This window comes from Daphnia pulex, chromosome 12, assembly GCF_021134715.1.
Source record: "Daphnia pulex isolate KAP4 chromosome 12, ASM2113471v1".
Taxonomy (NCBI): Eukaryota; Metazoa; Arthropoda; class Branchiopoda; order Diplostraca; family Daphniidae; genus Daphnia; species Daphnia pulex.
The window spans coordinates 8,272,616-8,296,504 of record NC_060028.1 but is presented as its reverse complement, the minus strand read 5'-3'; the positions used below and the strand labels follow the sequence as shown (position 1 = coordinate 8,296,504).

Here is a 23,889-nt window from a genome sequence, read left to right as displayed (position 1 = left end):
GTGACGATTATACCTGGCGACGGGCCCGCAAGTTGGGGTTGACGTGATCCGTTCCGGCCGCCACCGACGCCGACGTTTGCACCTGTTCACATCCAGACAAAAACAAACTTGTAAACAACATTCGGACATGATGGCGTCAATGATTCGATTTCTACACGTCGGCGTGTACGAGTGGAGGGAAATTCTTGGACGTCACCATACGAGTTCGAGTCGGATGCGTTTGATATCCGACCCACGACTCGACCACAATAAAAAATTCCATCCAGGTTGTAAACAGCAGGTCAGTTTCCTTTTCTCTTTTTTAGGCCCGTTTGGCGGCACGGCCGTTTTGGCCGCCGATGAATGTCAACGACGTTTGCGCCGCGTGTGGGCTGCGCCAGTTGCCATCCGTTGCCAGTCAAGAAAAAAACGAAAAATGGGAGAAAGAGAATTTCACCTGGATGCGATGATTGGAGGCGGTGCAGGGATCGGCGACCAAGTGACGGGCGATGACGGAGTAGATGAGGACGAGGACGATCAAGGGCAACAAGAAGAAGAGGCAAATGGCGGCGATGTAGTAGAAAACCGACCAGAACGTGTTGGCCTGCGTCACGCAGCCGGCAGACGATCCTGCCGTGTTCTCGTCGGCTTCCAAATAGTTGGCCAGGAACAACATGGGACTGCAATGAGGTAAGAGAATATGAAGAAAGAAATAGGAAAAACAACAAACAAAAAGAAATGAAAAAGGTTTCACCCCAACCCAACCCAGCCCAGCCCGACGAAATCCTCAACACGGGATCGGTTAAGTAGTCGGTAGTAGTGGAGTAGCTCGTGGAGTAGTTTCATCACGTTCCGCTCGGAATGACCCCCCCTGCTGCTGCTGTACGGATAGAGCGCTGGGCGGCCGCCATCTGAGCCCAGCCCACACACGACGCCATGAGCCAAAAAGAGCCAAAACAGCCGAAAGCGAATCCAGTCCGAGTCGAGTATAAACATCGTCCTAGTCGTCGATGGATATCGACACACACGCACGGAATAAAAAAAAGAGCCGGTGGGGGGAATATCCACATATCCGCCACCCCAATAACAACCACCAACACTCTCACTATACTAGTCGGGCGACTATACAACACTCTCTTTGGCCATACCCCCCCCCCTCTCTCTCTCTCAATGGATGCCGGATGCAGTGGCAGTAGCTGCTGTCGGCCACTGTTTTCAACGCCGTCGGCTTGGCAGTTCAATTTGAACAGGAATAAATCACGTGAGGAATCATAATGGGCCGGCGTATAGTGTGTGAAACATGACTCGCCAGTTCATGGGGCCAAGACATTTTGGCGTCTTGTTTTTCATCCGATCAAAAAAATAGAAATGGAAAGAAGAAATAAATTGCCGGTGAATTGTCGAGAAAACGCAATGACATTGGGGTGAGTCTCTGGCGGGTTCCATCTGGCGCCGACGCGATGACCACCGCCGAGCAAAAGAAGGAAATCACCAGCAGCCACTCAAATTGCTCCTGTGGCTCTCGACTGGACCTGGGGTCTCACTCACTGCGCATTTAACAAATTGAAAAAAGAAGCCAAAACGGGTGGGCAGTTTTTGAAATTTTTGGCACGTCAACAATTCAAATTGGCGACTGTCAAACGTTGGCCGACTCACGAGACGCACACGGCGGCATCTGGGCAGCAGCCCTCAGGGTGCTGGGCCAATGCTGGATGAGACCGTAAAGTGATTTACGAATCAAGGTCTCTCTCCCCCTGCGTTCACGTCGCCTCCTTCAAAAGTTGTCCTGTAACTGATAAGAAGAAGATCAAGCCGAAAAGAGAGACGCTTCAATCTCGTTTGACGTCATCTCGTCCGTCCGTTCGTTAGGCAGTTCTTTCGCCAACCGCAGCCAAAAAAGTTTTTCGTTTGCCACCCCTTCACTCCCCCTTTGAGTTTGGGTTGATGACTGGACCCTGGACACACAAACGAGTAGCGGCACGATATCGACGGAACGTCAATCATTTCCCACCTTTTAGGGCGTGGTCGCCAACCCAAAGTCACAGCCAAATGCCATCAATCAAAAGCCTTTGACGAGACGCACAAGAAAACAGAAGAAAAATGAAAAAGAAAAAAGGGAAAGGAATTTGTGCGTCCAGGGCGCCAAGAAGATGACGGCGACCGCGGGATAAAAAATGGCCAACCGCCGACTGACTTTTTCGGAACGTCAAAAAAACCAAAGAGGAGAAGAAGATGAAGGCGAACGAGAGTCAAAAAGTTGACGGGTTGCCCGTCTCTCCGGGCCGGCTCCTCTAATGACGACTCCCCTGCCCCCTCCTAGAGGACAGGTAAGATTGCAGAGTTAATGATCATCATCATCAACGTAATGATGATGGTCTGTTTCGACCGTCCGTCCACATGCCGTCCATCTAATCGTCCGGGCAACACAACAGAAAAAACCCACTGGGAAGATGATTCGAGTGGTCCCGCTCTTTTGGCCGGTGCCCGGCGCCAACGAAAAGTCAAAGACGACGAAAAGGGGAAAACATCCGAATGGGATGCAACGTGATGAATGTACGACGGTCGTCAACTCCTACGCCATTTCAAAAGGAGAGAGAGAAATGGTGGTGAGGGGTTGCGCCCGTTCTCCTCACGACCTTTTTTCCTTTGTACCGGGATAACAACTCACAAACTTTCCTCATTCTTTTCAAATTAAATTTTTCTAATCAAAACGGGAAAACACGGACGCTGAAAATTGCCCAGCGACTCACGGCGCCAACAAAAAAAATTCAAAAAATAAAAAGAAAAGTTTCGTCCGGTGATGTATCGGTCGTGAAGCCCCTCCCACCCACCATTATGACTTTTGATTGGGAAAAATTCAACAGCTGATGGCGCCATGCGTCATCTCTCTCCATTCATTTTGATTTTGTTTACACAATTCAACAAAAAGGAGGAAACAAAGAGTCCCGCGATGGCCAGGCACACACACAAAATAAAGTTAATAAATGGTTATATACCCAGTGCTCCCCCCTTTCTCGACCGGTGGGTGTGAACGACGTTCGCAGTTGTTTAATGGACGTGAAGACAAACAAAGTCGGAGCATAGGGAAAGCCGAATTCTACCGAATTTTGTTTGTTGTTTTTACCTGGAGGTGATGCATCCGAGGACCCAAATGGCCAGGATGATGAAAAGGGCTCTCATGCGGGTGCAAGTGTAGCCGGCCCTCAGCGGACGGGTGATGACGTAGTAGCGCTCGAAGGAGATGGCCAAGATAGTCAACACCGAGGCGTGGGCCACCGTCAATTCCACGAACGGCACCAATTTACCTTTGGAGAGAAGAAGAAAAAACAAGAAAATGCCATCAAATCAATATTAAAAGAGTGTTGATCAAATATTGGAAATGTAAAAAGAAAAATAAAAAGGAGCAAAAATGCGGCGATGAAACGATATGCAAATAGACTTTTGGCTGTGTGTGTGTGTTTTCTTTTATGGCTGGGCGACTGGGCGATGAAATGAAATCGATTTTTAAAAGACTTGTGTTATGATTGCAGTCAAGTCTCAACTGAGCGGTGCTGGCTCATTTTCCATCGGATGGAATTTATTCCCTGATTAAAAAGCCGTTGCCATTTTCAAACTATCGCCAAGATTTTTATGACTCGCACCACCAAGTCGACTCGTCCTTCTCACTGTGTCGTCGCGTTGTAAAACACGGCCATAAAAACACAACAAGAAAGAAGAAGAAGAAAAAGACCCCCTTTGTGTGTGAGTTCACACTATTATTATCGCATCGGCATAATGCACCGCCGGCCAGCCAGCCAGCCCATTGCCCAGCTCTGACCCAACACGGCAAACCCACTTCTAAAAAAAGAACTTTCTAAAAATGGAATGAAGAAAAATGTTGAAAATTTCGATGAGGATGAAAATTGTGTGTGATTGATTTGGAAATGGGCAAACGCGTAACAGAACCCAACCCGAATATTATTATGAACCGATCGAAATGGTCGTCGGTTGTCCTGCTCGTGTCTCACTGCACTTTTCTCACCGTCGAGGAAATTGAGTGGTACCTACTACGACTGAAATAACGACTAGAGTAAGGCTCTTTTTCATTCTTTTCTTTGCGGTCGTCTCTTCTTTTATTCTCCCCCCAACGAAAAAATGAGCCAAAAAGAAGAAGAAAAAGGTACCGAGGCTGACACGAAAATGCTAATTCCTAATTCCATCCCGTGAAGAAAAGGCCAGGGGATTCGACGGAGGGGGGTTTCGCCTTCACAAATAAAGTCGGCGTGCGTGTGCAGTGCTCAGTGTGCGTGTGCGTGAGCAGAAGAAAAAAGGTAAAAAAGGTAAAGAACAAAATTCTAAAGGAGAAAGACCCGGATGGAGAGTGCTGAGCGCCAATGGAATTTCTTTTTAACCAAAATTCCATCCATCCCTTCTCCCGTCAAACTGGCACACACGCCACAACGCCAGGCCAGTGAAATTCATTTCCTTTCGTTCGCCCAGTTTTTCCATTTTTCATTTTTTTTTCATCATAAATCGGTGAAATAGACTCGAGGGCAGTGATTAGTCGTGTTATTAGTCGGAGGAGAAGAATAGAGAGAGAGGCTCGTCGGAGTCGATCGCGGCCTTTTTGGTCATGGCCATCGAATTGGAACAGTCGAGGGAAAATTGATTGGGCCAGGGATTCCACGGCGGCCTGAGCAGAGCGACATTCACGGCATTACTGCGGAGGGGAAAATGATTCGACTAAATGAAATCGAAAGATGATTGGAATTCTCGTCTGTCATCGCTGCTCAACCGATGACGACTACTAATGAAATACCCAGAAAGAAAATGTCAAAACTCTGCAGAGACAAATGGCCAGAGTGGGTGGAATTCGCCCTGCCCAGCTGCTGCACTCACCGCAAACTGCATTACGATGATGATGATTTATTATTGTTTTTATGTGGCGAATATAAGAGAATAAACAAATTTCCCTTTCCGTGTTGGTTTGGCCTATTCTCCAAATGGCGACCTCCTCCTGCTGAGGTAACGCAATCATCTCCTCAACGGCCGAGAGGTGTAACTAGAAATAAGTGAATACGTGTAGTACGGTCTAATTCGATTTCCAACGTGCAGCTCTTTTTATTTTTGCGATACTCTAATTTACTTTACTTAATACTTTTGTGGTTTTGTTTTGTTGTTTTACCCCCCTCATTTCTTTTATTTCGGTGTATTGTATAGTACAGCCCATTACCCCGGGGGGTCTGGCAGCTTAATGCGATTCCACCTTTTTACCCAACTGCACTATACAGAGTATATACAGAGTATACAAGACTATGTGATCATTACTACACTACGGACTACGAACTAGGGAGGTGCCGCCAAATGAATAAGGGGCTTGGGCGCAGCAGAGTTTTCCGGCCCACTTTGATCACATCGCCCAGCAGCAGCAGAGAAATGCCCATCTGAAAAACAACGTCATCATAATCATCCCCGCGGCCAATTCCCGTCTCTCGCACTCGATCAACAGATATCCCAAACCGACGACGAAAACTACGACGAAGACAACCCGATCCGACGTGGGTGCCCGGCGCTCGTGCCGGACGGGTTGTGTCAAGACGAGTTTTTCTATTCTAAAAGGCGATTGGCATTTCTGCGCATTAGAGGCAGGCGGCAACAGCAGCCGTCGGTTGCGTGTGACGGGAGGAGGCCAAACGATCAAAAGTATACACGTCGTTATCCTGAAGCGAACAACAGTAACAACAACAGCACACCCATGAGTGGTGGTGGATGGCCGGAATTGACTTGATGCTGAGATATTCATCGAAAAAGAAAAGCCAAAAGAGGAGCTGCTACTGAGAAATGAATTACCGTAGTCTTCTTTTCTTTTCTTTTCTTTTTTTGTTTGAATTCTTGGCCTCTTTATTCTCTCCGACACCTTGGTGATTTTGGATTTCTTTCTTCGACTACCACCAAACACCAATTTCATGCATGAGATCAAATCGTCGTGGTGTCTTATAGCTGGCGATGGCCTACAACTACCAACTGGGTTCTATCCGTTTCGCCATCAGCGTCGGATGATGGATACGAGTTATCATTCAAATTTCAGCATTCAAATAAACAAGAAGAGACTACCCATCCAAAGATTTAACTCTGAAGAGGAGAAAGCAACAGGCAAGAGGTAGAAAGAGGAAAAAAAGAATTGGTGTCTTTCGACCCGTACACATACTGTACGTCGTGTGGTAGTTGTACAACCACATCAGCCGAGGCACAAAGTTCAACAACCTCCCGAAAATCTCCAAAGAAAAAAAAAAACAAAGTTTTGACTTGATTCGACATTCAAAAATCGTTCCATCAATTGATCGAAGCGGAGGATGAACAACCAGCAAAGAACAACAACAACAACAACAACATTTGGTGTCCGAGTTGCCTAGCCAAAATTCACGGCGCCGGCGAATGATGGATGAGTCATTTGGCCCAGCAAAAAATGTGTTTCGCTTTAAAGAAAAGAGAACGAAAAAGTTACTGGGTCTCTCTGACGTGGGACACACACAAACACAAAAAATGGCCATAGCCGGGCGGTCTGACAGTTGTCTCGCAATCATAAAATAATCAGGTCCAGGCATCGTCTACTGCAACTGTGGAAACCTGTGCAATCAGTTTGTTTTCATCTCTGAGCTGATATCAAAAAGCGACTGATGCAGCCAGCCAGTTTTTCTCTATTTCTCTCTCTCTTATTCGTAATGTCACACACATTCAAAAGCGATTTGTCTTATTGTCTTTTCTGGTTTCGCTGTTTCCCCCCCTCCACTTTATATGACGGGCCAGGCGAGTCAAAAGATTTTCCCAGTGCACATTCACAACTCTTTTTATTTTTATTTTTCTCTTTGGCTACTGCAATAGACGCCGACACACGGCCACACCTGGGCGTCCGCGCCCCGTTTCTTTTTTTTTGTCTTGTCCGTCCACAGCGGCGGGCGAGTTTTGGGCAGAGGCGTCAGCGTTTGTTTGTTTGTTTGTTGCTGGCCCTGCGTGTCATAGATGTTGGTGGTGCGTTTACAACGACAAGACAACAAGAAAAACAAATGACTTTGGCCAACGTCGAGCGGTGCGGTCTCCATACACAGTCAAAAGTGGCCAAGAAAAAGAAGACGACAAATGGTGGAATTCAAGGGTCAGCACTACCATAAATCCACTGAGACTGGGTTTGGGTTGTTTTCGCTGTGGCAAGGAATAACCTCCTGGGCCGGCCAGCGACTTGACAAGGAGCTCAGGATGACGAGCGGCATCATGCCGTGACCCGGCGTCAACTCATTGGCATTCGTCATTCGATTATTGTTCGATCCGTCCCCGATTTTTTCGTTTGCCGTTTGCCGGTCGATGGCCATTTCACCAATGTCTGCGCCGTCATCGTTCCACGTGCAATTGCCGATAGTCGTCCCGAGACTCGACAAAAGGGGACGACGGCATCGACCCAATGATCTCAGCCCGCCGCCCACCAAAGAAAAAAGTCGATTCGCCTCTATTCTTCCGTCGTCAAACGGACGGGACCTTATTTCACATGCCAAAACGATTCAAAATATCCAAACGACACACACAAGTCTGCCGCGCGGCTTTTTGCTGGCTGCCGGGCCCAAAAAAAAATGCGTGAATGCGTCTTTTGAACGTCACAAATTTTGTGTTCACGAACACACACAAACGACCAATGGCCAATCGTGACGTCGACAAAATAACCAGAGAAAAAGAAAAAGAGATTTCCTTTTTGGAGATGAGAATTACTGTGAGATGAAATAGAATTTTGATTTTTCTAAAAAAGAAAAAACGCCGCCGGATAAGCATGATTCACTCCACCCCCCATCTTTCTATCTCGTCACTCTTTTTTCTTTCGAGTTGTTGTTGTTGATGTTGTTGTACCACCGCCGACTACCTAGTCCATCCCAACTCTCGACTGTAAATAAATCAACAAACTTGAACAGAGAGAGAGAGAGAAGGAGGAGAGATTGCAGTGCACACACAGGAAATGACGTCGGTTATGAGGGTTCCGGCTCTCATCTGGCGGCCACGACTATTTACCGAGCGGCTCGCAATAGGAGCCGACCCTGCTGCTGTTGCTGCAGCCCTAATCGATGTTTAATAAGAAGTTGGCTCTTGTCTAATGTTATTGACGTGATGATGAGTCTCTGCAGTTGGGGCAACAACAACCAGCACACTAGCACGCCAGACGGGGGGCGGCCAATCCACAGGTCTATAGACTCTATTTCTTTCTTTCTCTTCAGACTCTGTTGATGAAATGCTGGACATATCCAGGAGCTACGCAACTGCTGGCCAGATAGTCCCGGCGGGCGATCGGCCAGCAGCCAGCTACTACTACTATCCAAGACAACGAGTTTCTGTCTAATAAACACAACGTCATCTTGTAGATTAGCGGAAACATGGAACCAACAGCCGCCAACCGCCAACAACAAACAACAACAAACCAACGGAGCGATTGAAAAAGGAAACTTTTTTGACGTCGATATGGAAAGGCGGGCACGTCAGAGTGCGGAAGAAATCAAGCGGACAACATCCAATGTGCGTCTATGCCAAGGTGTTGAGGGACACGTGCGTGAGCGACTTGGCATCTCGTGCGATCGCCTCTTCACACGGCATCGACTTGTTGTCGTCGTCCATTTGACTTTGGAGACTCGAGATTGTTTTGACTTTTTGACGATTGCGGCGCAAAAAAGAAGAAGAGAAATCAACGGTGACGACAGCAGTTGCCAGTTGCCTATCTGTCGACGTTGTGTGTGGTCGACATTGAAGCCCCCGAATGATCAGGGCTGCAATCTTCCCCCCCCCCCTACGATTTGATTTATGCACGACGACAATGGCAGGCAGGACTAGTGCACAACTGTGTGCAAACCGGTTCTGTCCCGGCTCATTGACAACCGCCCGCCCGTGTTCCTCTGCTGCCATTGAAAAAGGAGCGAAAAATCAAAATGAAATGAAATAAAAAGCTCAAAGGTGTGCGCATTTTTTCTGTTGGCTCCTTTTGGGTGTTCCTTGGTCGATTGGATCTCGAGCAAGGAGCCACCAACACATTCCGCACTTTTTCTTCTCTGTCGCCTCTCTCACCCACAAGGAAAAGGCGAAGAAACAGGTATGTATACATACTAAGACAGCTGCCGAGACCAACCAAAAAGAAGTTGATGTTGTTGATGTTGTTGTCGGAGACGGAACGGGGGGCCATCAGACAATTTCATTAGAGTTTCTTTGGACGCTCATTCCGTCGTGCGGCCGCCTTTATTTACGAGCCAATAAAAACAACAACAACAACAACAACAGGGCCGTCTTCTCGGCATATCATCACATCACGACAAAGAAAGAAAAAAGTAAAAAAGGTCAGAGAAAAACTGGACGAAATAATAGGCGGGAGCAGCGCAATTGTGACGATTATTCGACCGTAGAAAAAAATATCCGCAGAACGACGACACTTAAAAATGAAAAAAAAGGGGGAAAAAATGGGCCGTCATCACGTCATTAACCTCCTTCCCCCTCCCTATTAGTTCATTATTTGGAGAGGAAGAAATTCAATTTGTCGTGTCGGCATTTTCGGCTGGCGGAATCCGTCGAAATGTCACGTCAAAATTTCTTCTTCTTTCATTGATAATTTCACGCCGCAATTAACGCATCAAGAGAACCCGACCTCAACAACAGCAACAACCTGGTCCCCGGCCATAATAATTATCTTTTGGCAGCGGGTGGTGGGCGCCACCAATTCAAATGAGTAAGAAAAAACCCCGCCAGAATAATGGGAAATAGTAAAAATTGGGTTGGAAAACTCACACATGACTTTGCCAAAGATCCAGGTGTCGCGTCGCTCGTAGATCTCGACGAGGACGGTGGGCATGCTGACGCAGAGGACGAGGATGTCGGCCAGGCTCAGGTTGAGCAGGAAGAGGTTGGTCGAGTTGCGCAGGTCGCGGTTGTTCCAGATGACGACGGGCACGAGGCAGTTGCCCACCAGGCCCACCACCAGGATCAAACCGCACGACAACATCATCAGCAAACTCACGTAGGCCGGGAACCGCTCATCTTCCTCCTCCGAGGACGACGACTCCATCGAATCGACGCCACTTGTCGTCGTCGTCGACATCAACAAGGTCGTGGCCGTCGCCAGCCACGACGACGACGAATTGACGCCACCGCCGTAATAGGACCAAGTCGTGTGGTTGTTGCTGTTGTTGTAGCTGGCCGAGAGGAGGTAATCATCAGGTGGATAAGTGGAAGGCAACAGGAGTGGCGGCGTCGGCGGATGCGACGCTGACGAGGAGGAAGAGACGAGTGGCAGGGGTAAGACGGTCGTCGTCATCATCCAAAGTTTCCATTCGGCGGCCATCACCACCACTCACCACGCATGACCTCCTGTTGCAAAATGCACAAACGAAAATGGAGAATTAAAAATTAAAACAAAACCAAAGTCAAATTCTTTTTTCCTCGATTATTCATCGATTTCTCGACTGCCAAATGGCGAGGGGAGGCAAACGATATTGGGAGAAAATGGATCAATCAAACAAGGCGTCCAAGGTATTTTGGCTGGGCTCACGAGACGCACTGGCTCCCCAGCTGGCCCATTCATCATCGGCGGCCATGGCCACAAGGATGTGCCAGTCCACCACTCACCCACCCCAAAAAAGAAGAGGCAAATCCATACTCGTAGTACTCGTGTAACATTTAAAAACAGGAATCTGCGCTGCTTGACGACAGTCGACACCGCAGTCAAAGATTCAAGCCGCCGTTTTGGTGTTGGGCAACAACAACAACAACTCGAGTCTTTTTTAAAAAAGACGATTTGGACAGAAACTGGAGTCACACATTTTCTCAACTACCACCGTCCGGCCAATGGCGCAAAGGGGGTGAGAAGAGTGGCTGGAACAGTGTTGACAAATTGGGGAGAATCAATTGCGACCAAATGTGAAATCCAACATAGCCAATGGTTTTTTTTCCAGCGTAAAATTTTTTGTGTAGAAGGAGAGGATGGCGCCCGGTCGTGATTGTTCGTGCGGCGAATCAAGTACCTACTAGCTCTGGGGCCAGCTTGCCAAAAAGAAAAATAAATGAAATAAATTTCTTTTGTTTTTCCTTTTGACAATGGCAACCCACAAACAACTTGAGCAGTTTTTCGAATTAACCAAAAGGGAAACGAGGGACCGTATGAATAATATCATCCGAGTACCCCAAAAAATAAAAAGAAAAAAAATGAGTCTTGTTGTTGTTGTTGTTGTTGTGGGCTTGATTGGATCTCTCTTTTTTTGTTTCTTCTTGCCAACCACTCGGCGCAATCAACAAACAGACGAAATGGCCCATTGTTTTTCCCTTTTGGTTTTCGTCGTCTCCCTCTCGCTTTTTTTCCTTATTATTCCCTTTCGGCCCGGCCGGCGAAACAGCCAGCGACAACAACAACAACAACAAAGTCAGAAAAACGCCATCGAGAAAATTCCGCTTGAAATTTGGCCAACTTGGATGAAAAATCAAATCGCGAGTTGATGAGCGTCGGCTGATTTCCTTGTGGTGATTGCCATCGGTCGTGTTCTTTTTTAAAAGGTACCGGTGATGAACGCGACGGATTTCGGTTGTTTTCTTCTTTCCTTATTATCCTATTCTTCAATCTTGTCTGATGAAATTTTCTTAACCATTCGCGCCTCGTTGCCTTCGTCTCTTCTCGCACTGGCCGTCCAACGACGACGAGATAAAAGGGGGGGAAACCTTCCGCCCGCCAAAAATGGACGGAAAAATGGAATAAGGCAATGACTGGAACCTGAAAAACACGTCTGCAGCTCTGCTGCTGCCCGGCTAAGATCGGGCCAGCCATCCAACACATTGCTGATGCATTGGACATCATCTCGACTGTGCCGGGAAGAAGAAATAAACCAACAAATGAAAGCAGAGCTGCTTAAACTTGCATAATAATCACTGTGAACGATTACAGTCTCATCCCATCTTGGATTCACTAGACGGCCGGATAATAATCGTAATAATAACCAAATAGCTCAGAGGCTTGGGCCAAGGGAGAGAGAAAAAGATGGTCAAAGGCGATAATATAACATGAGCGAAATACATGAAAGCAAAGACGAAGAGAAAACACTTAAATATTAAATACTGTTGCCAGTGTTTAGCGTTTTGGTGTGGAGATAAATATGAACGGAGCTGTCGGGGGACTCTGAGGCTATTAGCCGGGATATTAAGTAACAACCTTATTATCAAACCTTCGCTTTTTGTTGACTTTTTCGTCTTGTAGTTGCAAATGTTTCTATACAATGTTTTCTTCCTTTTTCTGTCTAAACAGTCTAAATATTTAATGCGAGTGCCACACAATTCAGTTGAAAGACAAACGAAGACGGATCAACGAAAGGCCAAAAGAGTCGGACGCAAACTCATCCATCTTTGACGTGGCCGCAGGACCAGCTGTTTAACTATTTTTTCTTTTCCTATTCGCCAAAAGCTGAATTTTTCTTTCTTTTTCTCTTTCCGAGTGTTAATTCTATTTGGTTATTTTGGGTTGGTCTTTAGTTTCATTCAAGTCTGGGTCCCCTTGGTGTTGTGTACAGCGCGCCATACCTATATTAGTTGCAGCGTGTAGAGCCCAAGAGTCTAATAAAGTAGACTAGAGCTGCGATGTTTAATGCTAATGCTGTTGCTTAAAGCTCGCCATTCTTTCCAATCAGCTGATTGGGTAGTGACTCGAGTGAGTTAGGGTAGGGTAGCCTATATACGGAGAGAGAGAAAATAAGAGAGAGACCCGTTTCTTTTCTTCTCTTCTCTGAATAAGGTCAAATGCTGGGCAAGACGGCAACAACAACAACAACAGCAACGACAACTACGGCCATACGTAACAGCATCAGCAGGCCATCGAGTTACGAGAGTCAAAAAAGAGAAGCCCAAACTGTTGTAGAGAGACGAGAGGCGAAAGCCTTGACAAGACTGGCCAGCCAGTCAGTCAGCCGGCCCAGCAGTAGCCTGGCGCATGTATATGGGCGACGACCATTTCATGGACCGGCAGCCCAAAATGGGCCAGTCTTATTCTGCTCTGCTTGATTCCAGTCAGCCAGCCTTATAGAGTTCACACTCTCGACGTTTGAGAGACCAATATCAATCATAAATATTCATTGGCGAATGCTGCTGCCGTTTTCGACTTTTGCAACACGATCATCTTCTCCGTCCGCGCCACTTTTTCAAATGGCCAAAATAGTGTCAAGGAGTCGAAACAAGGAAAAAGAAGAAGAATCAGTAGCCATCTCAGTTCTTCTTCAGTTTTTTGTTTGCAGAAAAATAAAATAAAATAAAAAGAAGAAGGAGTATAATACCGTGGCTACTGTGACGAATTTGAATTCCGAGACTTTGAGAGAGAAAACATTTCACGTCCTTTCCTTCGAGTGGCTATTTAACATTTTTGCCAGTGGAAAAATAAAAAAAAGGATAGGCCAAAAAAGTCATTGGTATGCGAGTGCGAGTGTGCGAGCGATCGGTCAGTGCTGGAAAATAATTCAAAAAGTATCAAAAGCGGGGTAAAAAAAAAAGAAGAAGAAAAACACAAAAAGAAATATCAGAAAGAGAATAAGAGAGAGTCAGTCAAAAGAGATAACGGTCAAACGGCGCTATAGGGTTCATAGAAACACGCCAGCCAAAATGGACTGTCGGCGCGCGTTGCCAATGCAAGCCAAAAAACCTTTTTCTTCTTCATCTTCTTGCATATCTACAACACAGAAAGGACTAAGCCTCTTCTTCTTCTCGGATTTTTTTACGGCGCCCAGAGAGAAACAACACAAGGGGAATCCATCATCATAAATCAGGAGTAGCTGTACACGTTCACTGGCTTTTTGCAGTACGTCTAAAGGCGAACTTGGCCCTAACCGGCCAAGGGGTGGTGGTTGGAGGGAGAGTGTACACAGCCATACGAAAAATGGTGTTGGGAACTAGACTCGCACATCTCAAATCAAAGCCGATTTGGTTGTTAACGTTACCGGGTCGAGGCGTGAGCACAAACACGTCCAAGTCCAGGCAGCAGCAGCAGCACCTCCTTATTCTTTTTTAACGGCCAAGAGGTCCCGAGGCTTCATAAGGAGATGGTGGGGTCTTTACATCAGCTCAGAGGCCCGTCATAATCTAACGAGAGTCTAGACGCGCGTGTGCGGTGTATACAACCGCAGAAGAAACAAACAAACAAAATAAATAAATCGACGACAAATTCAAATGCAAATTTCCAACTCAAATCTCCGACAGGCGAAAAAAAAAAAAAATTCCTCAGCTGCCGGACGCAAACGGCTGGTTGTTTCACTATGATCGTTCAACTGTTGTTTGTTTGTTGTTTCCCCGACTTTTGCTTCTGCATACAAATCGTTCAGAGAACAGACTCGAAACAGCCAGCTCTCGATATAAATAAACAGATAAAAAACAAAACAAGAAGAAAAAACCGGCCCAGCGAGTGCTGAGTGAGAAACTGAATAACGATGGGCCGCCGACTGACCTCAATAATCACCAACATCCCAAGTTCCAACGACTGAGCTAGTCTCTATACTATTCGACTATTCGATATTGCAGAGTCAGGGTGACTTAATGATGCGTGCGGTCGCGGGATGGCGATGGGAAATGATTCATTCACGGGCATTCCGTCCAAGGACAAAGAAGGAATTAACGATGGTGTAAGGTGGGTAGTGAATGGAGTGGGTGTCGATATACCCCCGACGACGCAATATATTAAAAAGAAAAAAAGGGGCCGACCGCATTCGTCATGTTTTTACCCGTGGTCGTGTGTCGTGACATCGGTCGGTTTAATGTTGCAAAAACACGCCAGAGCATATCCGGGAGCAGAGCTTGGAGAGTTAATGCAATCGCATCTTGTCGAATAATAAAAAAAGAGCCAAACAGGAAACATGGGGGTAGAGAGAGACGATGGATAGCCAAGAGATTGTCGATGCTGGTAGAGTCCGACCAACAACAATCGGACGGACAGGCAGAGCCGATTCTTTGCTTATAGCCACGACGGGACCTGTGATATTCTTTTCGAGCTGGGCTCTTCTGTCTTGCGCATTTCCTCCTCCCCACGGGCTGAAAAGTTGGCAGCGGCAACAACTCCTGTGAATGACAGCAGGCCCAAAACACAACGCCAAAAAGGAAAAAAAAAAACCTCCAAAAAATGAGATCACGTCAAGTCAACTCAACGGAGATGATGATGAACCGACTGCAACCCAAATTAAAACAAATATCCACAGTAAAAACTAAAAAAAAATATTTGAAAGAGAAAGGAAATTGTGGCCATCTTTTTTTACACATCAAGGAGATGTAGGCAAAAGATGTGCCCGGTTGAATATTTCATTTGAAAACTACAACAGAGAAAAGAAGAGAGAGGGGGGTCTTTTGGGTTTCAATCTCGTTGGGTTGCCATAGTCTCGGAGGGGAAATAGAGAGGCCGATATAAAACAGCGGCGACAGTCTGAAAATACAAAACAAAAAGGAGAGACGTCACCGAGTCCCTCCGACGCTACTGGGCTCTGATGAAAGAGGCGCTCGTTTTACTATCGCCCGCAAAGGTTTGGGGTTGCACTTTTTATATTTATTCTTTCGGGTATTATTAGTAGGCCCATCTTGCCAGATCCACTACTAGCCTTGTCTCTTTTCTCTTCTTCTTTTTTTACGAGTCACACACACAAGGAAACAGTAGCCAGCAGAGGATCCATATCGGTATACGCCACCATGTTCTCCTTTTTGTTTGGTTGTGCCCGCCTTGTTTTTTGACTGAATTATTTATGTAGCAAAACAAACAACAGGAAAGAGAAGAAAAAGAAAACATCAGTTGTCGAGACAACAACTACGCTACTAGGGAGGAAAAAGTCAAAATAAAATCAACTGGGCAAAAAGAAAAGAAGGAAAACCTATTAAGGCACTGCTGCTGCTGCTGCTGCTGGATGACGTCGAATGCGGCGGATGTGTACAAGGATCGATGAATCAGCAACCAACGATATCCCCCCCGCCAAAATGACTCGCCACCTGACCTTAACCCGCAAAGAGTTTCAAACGTGAACAAATAGACAAGAGTCGATAATTGTCCCAGTCACCGTCTTTTCTCTTTTCTACAGTGAACGAAGAGGGGCCGGATGTCTCTCTCTCTCCCTAGTTGCCATCCATCCATTCAATCCGATTACCATATAGATTCAAACTAGCACCTTTTGGTTCATCGTTTTCTCTTTTTTTTGGGGGTCCCCCCCATCCACAGACTCTTTGCTATTCGGCACACAGACTGTTCGTTTGATCCTCTATCGCCGAAAGTTGCATGTGACATCCAGCGTTTTCTCAGCGGCTTCGGCGTCTTTTTCTCTTCCCAGCAAAACGTCTGGGACTTGACTTGTCTCGAATTCAGCCGGGGACTATTTGGCAATCGACCAGAAACGCTTTGATTCCATCGTCGAGAAACAGAAGAGAAAAAAGAAAGAGATGGAAAGGCAAGATCATCCGATTTCATTTGCATTCGATAGACTCACAGTGGAGAGAGATGAGCAGACAACCGATGGCTGCGTGAGAAACTCGGCTGCTCAACTCGACGGCATTTTCATCTATACATGTTAAGCGTCAAGGGAATTATTATCACTGTCCTCGGTTTGATTCTGATTCGACCCATAAAAGGAGACACACTGGAGAGAGAATGGCGAAATTGGCTTTTCACTTGTGTCAGTCGCCGTGACGTTGATGCGATTGTCAATTCAAAAAAACTGCAGAAAAATGTGATGATGATGCGACCGTACAGCGCGAGGAGGAGACTGTCGTCTGCTGCAGCTGTTGGCCGTCGACTAGCGCGGGCGACCGGACTATAGCACTCGACTCGACTCATAATTCGAGATAATGGCCGGTTAATGGTCCATTTCTTCATTCGGATGACTGGCCAAGAATATTGGCCGGCCAATCACGAGGCCAATGGCAACCGACACCCGTCCATCCATCACCCGTCCATCGTCGTCTGTGATAGCCCTTCTCCGTCGATTGGCTCTTTTTGGGGCTTCCAGCAGCCCGCCCTTCCGTCTCCTTCACCTGACGATGTCATTGACGCGATCAGACAGCCAGGCAAAAATGAGAATTTTCTTTCTGTCAAACTGGACGGTTCCTTCTCCTGGGCTACCGCCGGACCAGGGCGATAATATGACGCCCGCCCGTCGCCATTTGCATACGAGAAAATATCCGCCGACACATCACGAGACGCCGCGGTTACGGCCCAAAAAGCAAATGAAAAGTGAAATCATCAGTCAATCATTTGGCGGCGAATATTTCATCTTCATTTCTTTTGAGGGGGGAGCGTCAAAAATGTGTAGTGGCGCGTGCGTCGGTGGTTTTGTCGTCGTCTTTCCCCTCCGACCGGCTTAAAGAAAATGAAAAGGACGGCGGCCAATCTCGGTCACGGGGTTATGTCAATAAGTTCGACGATTCCCTCCCTCCTGACTCTGTATGCAGCAGCAGGAGCAGCGGCACAAGTCGACGCTCTTATATATTCGACGGATGTTTGACGTGAGACGAGAACCGGATGGCCTCCGCCGCGTAACGTGTCCTACTACTACTCCGTCTAGCCGCTCCAGATGTTACCTCTCAGAATCTACAGCCCCCAGACGAAATCACAAACATTACCCAATTTCTCCCTGGTCGTCTTTTGCGCCAGATTTCGCCGGCACGAGAAAAGGCGAGCCTATCGAGTTGCCACCCATACAGAGACAGGCAAAGACAACATCATAAAAGCAGGAAAAATGTGCCCAGACAGAAAACAACAAAAATCGAACCAGGTCCCCATTTTCTCTTCTAGTCCCTACCCAAAAAGAGTATCGCCCGAGCGCCAGACAGTCTACCAGCAGCAGCAGCAGCGGTAGGACAGACGTGGATGTAGAGAGACCCCAGAGTCTTGCTTTGGCCCCGCTCCTTGTCTATTAGCATTGGCTCCTTGTTGGCCAAACATATGACGTGAGACTCTCCCATATCCCTAAACTAGTAAACTGTATGGTAGGTGAGTCCACAGGCGCCCGTTTGTGTAGAACAAACCGGGACGGTGTGCAAACACAGACGGAAACGGGACCCTATGTAAACCCTCGCTATACGGTACACGTTCCCGCACAAGCTCCCGGAGAGTCCCCATCAAATAGAAGAAAAACAAACAGCCAAGAAAAATGGATGGACGACACACATATCTCAAGTGAGTCAAGACGATGAGAGGATAAATCAAATCTTTTCTCGCAAAAGGAAATAAACGCAACTGACGTCACTATTATTGACACATTTGAAAATCTCCCAATAGTGTCAAGATTCGCCTCGATGAAGCCAATAACGTGCCCGTCCCAACGGACCACAGATTGGATGACTGATGGCGTCCCAGCATTCCCGTCTCCATCATCAGACCTCCATCCAGCAACTCTCTTCAGAAAGGAAATATTTACACTTGTGACGGATGCATCCAGCATCGATGGATTGGCACCCACCGCTAAGAGGTCGACTCATTCCCTGACACTTCGCTCTTCATTATCAGCTGCTGCCTAGAGCATTCCATCAATTGGCCGTTTCTCTATCTCGGCCATATTTTTTGGGGGAAATTCAAAAAGGAATCAAAAGCAACATTCAATCGAGTCAAAAAAGATTTGCGATTCACTAGGGCTCAATTTTTTAATGAAAAATGTGGAGAGGGGGGAAGGGAATCGTTCATCACTGCGATGGGGAAAAAAAGGAGGGGATGGAAAGAAATTTCTTTTCATATCAGCAGCGCAAGATTATTGCGTGTAAGACACGACAAGGCACTGGGATCTCTGGTCGCGTCTTTCATCATCTTTGACGATGAAATGAGAAAAAAGGGAAAAGAAAAAGGAAAAAACGGGAGTCGAGAAATGTCCCGAAAAACAAATCAAAGGACGCAGACAATGTCACGATGGCAATTATATCGTAGTCGTCTCTTACGGTCAAATTAACTTTGAATCTGATTGCTATTATTTCTCGTTTTGGACCCACGACTGGGATTATTGGGGTCAATAGCGACCCCTTGAATGCACACGCGTGCATAACTGGCCGAGAAGAGGAATCAAGTTGTTCAGATTTAATCCGCCAACGACCCATCATCCATGACTGGCCATCCAATGGCGATTGACGTAACCATGGCGATGGCCAGCCGTTTTCCATCATTCGATTGCCATGGGAAAAATAAGGTTGCCACTGCCGGGCGGCGTGAATATCAAAATAGACGCACGATTTCAGATCCATCAGAATTTCATTCACAACTTTTTCATTTTCGTGTCACGTTCATCGTCTTCTTTCATGTCACACAGTCGGAATTGTGGTGGCTCACCTTTGACGTCATCACGGTCCCTGGGAAAGAGCAAAATAAAGAGCAAAAAAGGGGTGGGGCCAGGAGGGGTGGCCGTCGTAATGACCACCACCGTCGTCGTCATCGGATCCAGTTGGAAGTTGAGATAAAAATACAAAGAGAGTCGATCAAAACGGGATTGAACGATAGATGGACCGATGGCGTGATACTCTCAAAAAGGAACATTCCAATGCCAAACAGAGGTGGTCGCATTTTACAGCAACAACAACAACAACAATAGCAAAAAAAAAAAAAAGAAAAATTGGTTTTTCTCGTCGTCCCATTATTTTTGAAAAAAAGAATTGGCGCGCACGTATACGTACCCAGACGGAATGAAGGGACCCAAAAGTCAAGTTGGGCGGTAGACTTGGCTGTGGCCTCTTGTGTCAAAAGAAAAACCGGCGGTTCTCCTTTTATTGTGCAGAAGACGAAGAATCAAACGGTTGATGAAGAAATTCGACGATTTGATTGGTGAGCGCCAAATTCAAACGATTGTAAAAAGCCGGTCGTTTAGGACTCGCCAAAAGCGGACGACGACAATGACAATGTGGCAATCATTAGAAACCGATTAAAAAACACTTGAACGATGGGAATGAGTTGTGTGTGTTTGGTTTGTTTTGGCCTTTGATGCCCACACGCTGTTGGTAGAACCAATGAGACTCGATAGTATAAAAGGTCTATATAAGGTTGCATCTACAGTTCTCGCTCACTCTAAGCACTGCCACACAGCGCACACGAGTTGGATCGCCGAGTTGTAGATCAATCTTTCGATCTCTTCTCCATCAATCTATCGACTAGTTTCGCTCGATTTCCCACGCACACGGCGGCCAGACTTTTCAATTTTCCAGCTGGAAAAAAAGAAAAGAAAAACAGAAACGGCCTTCTCGTGAGAGAGAGAAAAGAGAGAGAAAAATCAAGTCTGTCAAATGCGTTGCGGTGCCCCAATCACCACCGCTCGGTCAATCATCAACTTTCACTGTGTCTGATCCATTGCCGCCCACCAAAGGAGTCTCTTCGTTGCTGCCGGCACAAACAGACTTGAGCCAGTGATAATGATTATGACAATAATAATAATAATGATGATGATTATCTTCTGTTGGAAAGGGTTTTCACACACAAACAGCGGGCACACGACGACGCATCAGCGGCTTTCTGTTTCTCTTTTGAGATGAATGTTGGGATTGAATCAATTTGAATGTGGCCGTTACATTCGGTCGCCCACGTCCGCAAGGCGTGGATGGATCGGCCAAGAAAACAACCGAAAGGATCGAGCCAGAAAAATAGCCAAAGGAGAGCAGAGCAGAGCAGAGAGCAGGTCAGACGTCGGAGACTGGCCGGAGCTGACTGAGCTTTCCTCTCTCTGTGTACAACACCTATAACCATAGCAGCAGCACTGGTGGTGGCATGCCCGGCCCATGCCATCGTGCACTGTATAGACGCCGGCCTCACTCACGCACGCTCACGAGAGGAAGAAAAAAGCCCATAGAGTGGATGTTGAGCGCCCTCTACAGGCATCGGCGAGAGGCACAAATAAAAAAGACTAAAAACTCTTTCGCTTTTGGCTTTTTTGGGGAAAAATTGAATCAAACGTTTCGAATCTTGTGTGTCCCCGTTTTGTCGCCGACGTGATTTGATTCCGGTTGAGTTTGCAATTTTGCCCTTTTGTCTCGTTTGACTTTTCTTCTTCTTTTACGACTGCCACCACTACTGAAACTACGTACGCTGCTGCTGCTGCAACGACACGAGAGTTGTCGTTGTAGTTGTTGAAGTTGTTGCTGGTGTTGTTGATGTGGAATGGCGTGGCAAACAAATTTATTTGACTCGGCGTCATCTTAGGAATCCAATGAAAGAAAGAAAGAAACTTTACTGGTCGCGGTGATTAAATGTAAAACGTCGCAGAGACTCTTGACGGGGAATGTTTTTCCTTCTCCTTTTATTCAATTGGCGTGTGTTGTGGATGTGCCCAGATGGACAGGCGGCCATCAGTCAAAAGGGGAGAAAAATGCGATTCACCTGCGGAATTGCGAAATTGTCCAGCAGCAGCAGGAGCAGCAGGAGGAGCTTTTTTGTGCGTCGTGTTGGACGTTTGACAGGAGCCCGTCATCGCAAAAAAAGAGGAGAAGCAGCCGAGGAAAAAAAGAGACAAGACGAACGGACTAGGTCGTTTGAGATTGAGCAGCAGCAGCAGTACAGTGCTGGGCATATGACAGCAGCCGAGAAATAATAATAATCATAAAATGGGAAAGAAAAAACAGAAAGAAAAAAAGGGGAAAAGCAAAACAAGGACAAAGCAACCCCTAAAAGGAAAACAAATAACCTCGAACCCCCCCAGTCCGTCCGACAAGTTTTAAAAAGATGTTGAAGAACAAGACCCCCAAATAAGTCAAAGAAGAAGAAGAAGCCAATGCGACGACGACGAACTGCTGGACGGCCGCACGCGTGCGCCGTTGTATTTTTAAGCGGCGAATGTACACAACAAGAGGAGAAGAAAGAAAGAAAGAAGACGAAGACGACCGTGCTGTGTACAAGATATAAATAATCCGCATGGCTCTCAAATGACGGCACAGCAGTTGAGCACAGCCACACAGAGTCCCACCAAGCGAAAGAGACAATGGCGCCACCATCACAAACTTGACAAGATTTCCATCCGCTTTGCATTTTCATTTTTTCCTCTTTTTCTTTTTCTTTATTTACTTTTATCACTTTGGCTTGCGTAAACTTAATAGATGATCGTCTAAACATAGCTCCACTACTAGAGCTTTTTCGCCTGGCGATCCTTCGCCGGTCCGATCAAAAAATAACTTTCGACAAAAAGGAAGAACCCGGTGAACTTTCCAAAGTCCCCCAAAATTCCCAAACGTTAAGCACTTGACAGGACAGGAGTATAGAATTTAAGCCAGATGCTTTAGTCTCGGCCGTTTGTTTGTTGTTTTGAAAATTGGCGGGCCCTTTCAGTTTTCACGCGCGCCTATCTCATCGGCCCCAGCCGCACCAGTGCCGACCATTCAGCGTCCATGGCGTCGGCTCGACGGCCAACCGAGCGACCAGTTTGCCACGTTCGACTAACGACTCACCGAAAGCAGAAAAGCAGAAAAAAAGGATTAATGACGTGCCCATTTTCGGTGAGAAAATTCTGAACAAACAAATTTCGTCCAAATAAAAAAGAAAAAACGAACCGACGTCGACGCCGGGCCGTCCCGCCGCCACCCGTCCGCCCCTTTGCATAAATACATGAGGGCAACACGCGGGAAGGGAGAAATAAAAAAGGATAAACTTTGCGACGGTAATAGCGTCGCCGTCATCTTTGATTCACGCGGCTCAAAGCGAAACGATCCGCGACGGACACAGCGGAGGGTTCGGGCCGTGCCGATTTATTTTTTCCCGCCGACAATAACCAAGTCTCCTCGACTCCTCGTTTGGTTTATTGCGGCCCTGCAAAAAAGTCACGCGGTTCTGAAAATAAAACAGGTTACGCCATAACCATCAGCCGAAAATGTTTGTGCCGTCGTTGCGTATCTGAACTTGTCGTGTCCGGGACAAGAGGGGCGGGAGGAGGAGGCGAAAAAAAAGGAGAATTGGAGATGAGAAAATGTTGCAACGGGCCGACCCAACGACGCCATTTCGAAATTGGCAAAACAGAGTAGGACGGTGGTGGTGGTGGTCCGTTTGTATGAGCCCAACACCGAAATAGTTGAGCCATCTCTCTCCCCCCATTATATGCATGTTCGACCGTCCGTTTGTCCGTCGTCAAAGCCATTCCACGAATGGCCCCCCCATGTCGCCAAAATTTGAATTTGATTGAATTTCCAAACAAATTTCCAATTGGAAATGGAAGCGAAGAGAGATGGGAGCTGGAGCAATGGCGGGCCAATAACAAGTCGCTGGCCCGTTAGGTTTTTCGTTGCCAAAGAATTTGGCGTCGCCGACCGCCCAACTGACAAGAGAGGAGCACTGCACTGCACAGCCCAAAGCTTTCGACTTGGCCATTGTCCGTGCCGTTTGACATCGTTTCATCATCATTTTATGGCTAGCGGCAGAGACGTTTTCCTTTTCGTTTCGGGTCCGTCACTTCCAATTTGACAAGACACGCCAAGTTTGAAACGACGACGAGGAGGGGAGAGGCTAACGAATTAGTAAATAAAAATCCCCGAGCGACGCAAAACAAACGACGTCAAAAAGATATGCCAACTTGACAACGGCCGCCCATTTCTCATCATCAATTTCATTCCTTCTTATTCTCTTTCAATCAGACGCCAATCAAGACTTTGCTGCTGCCTGTATTATAATACAACAAACAAACAAACAACAAGAGAGCGCATTGTTGTTGTTGCTCTTTATTGTCTCGTGAGTGGACGATGATGGCCGCCAGCGCCTGCCAATCGCCCGCGATCCTATCGGTCGGAATGGGACCCCTAAAAGCCAACAATAGCCGGCCATTGTCTCTCCTCGGTGCGCCCACAACATTCTGTTTAACCCAAGGCGATAAATCACATTTTGATTGGCCGTACGTATATATGCACATTTCAACCCATTATCATTTCCATTTGATTCATTAGTGTCATCGCTCATGTTGGACGTTTATTGACCACCCCCGC

At 46.8% G+C, this 23,889-nt stretch overlaps 1 protein-coding gene across 5 annotated transcripts in view; it reads right to left on the bottom strand.

Moving 5' to 3' along the window:
- Window positions 1–23,889, bottom strand: part of LOC124208867 (glutaredoxin-3-like) — a 41,169-nt gene that overhangs the window by 1,540 nt on the left and 15,740 nt on the right. The window contains exons 1-5 of one of the 5 annotated variants that reach the window (XM_046606729.1): window positions 19,618–20,677; window positions 9,763–10,338; window positions 3,104–3,284; window positions 437–659; window positions 14–82 (exon numbers count right to left, since the gene is read on the bottom strand). In XM_046606729.1, the coding sequence (XP_046462685.1) occupies window positions 14–82; window positions 437–659; window positions 3,104–3,284; window positions 9,763–10,315 (1,026 nt within the window). In that variant the 5' untranslated portion in view covers window positions 10,316–10,338; window positions 19,618–20,677. Of the gene's footprint in view, window positions 1–13; window positions 83–436; window positions 660–3,103; window positions 3,285–9,762; window positions 10,342–13,937; window positions 14,472–19,617; window positions 20,678–23,889 lie in introns of those variants that run through there. The other 4 variants (XM_046606726.1, XM_046606728.1, XM_046606727.1 and 1 more) reach the window with 4 other exon arrangements.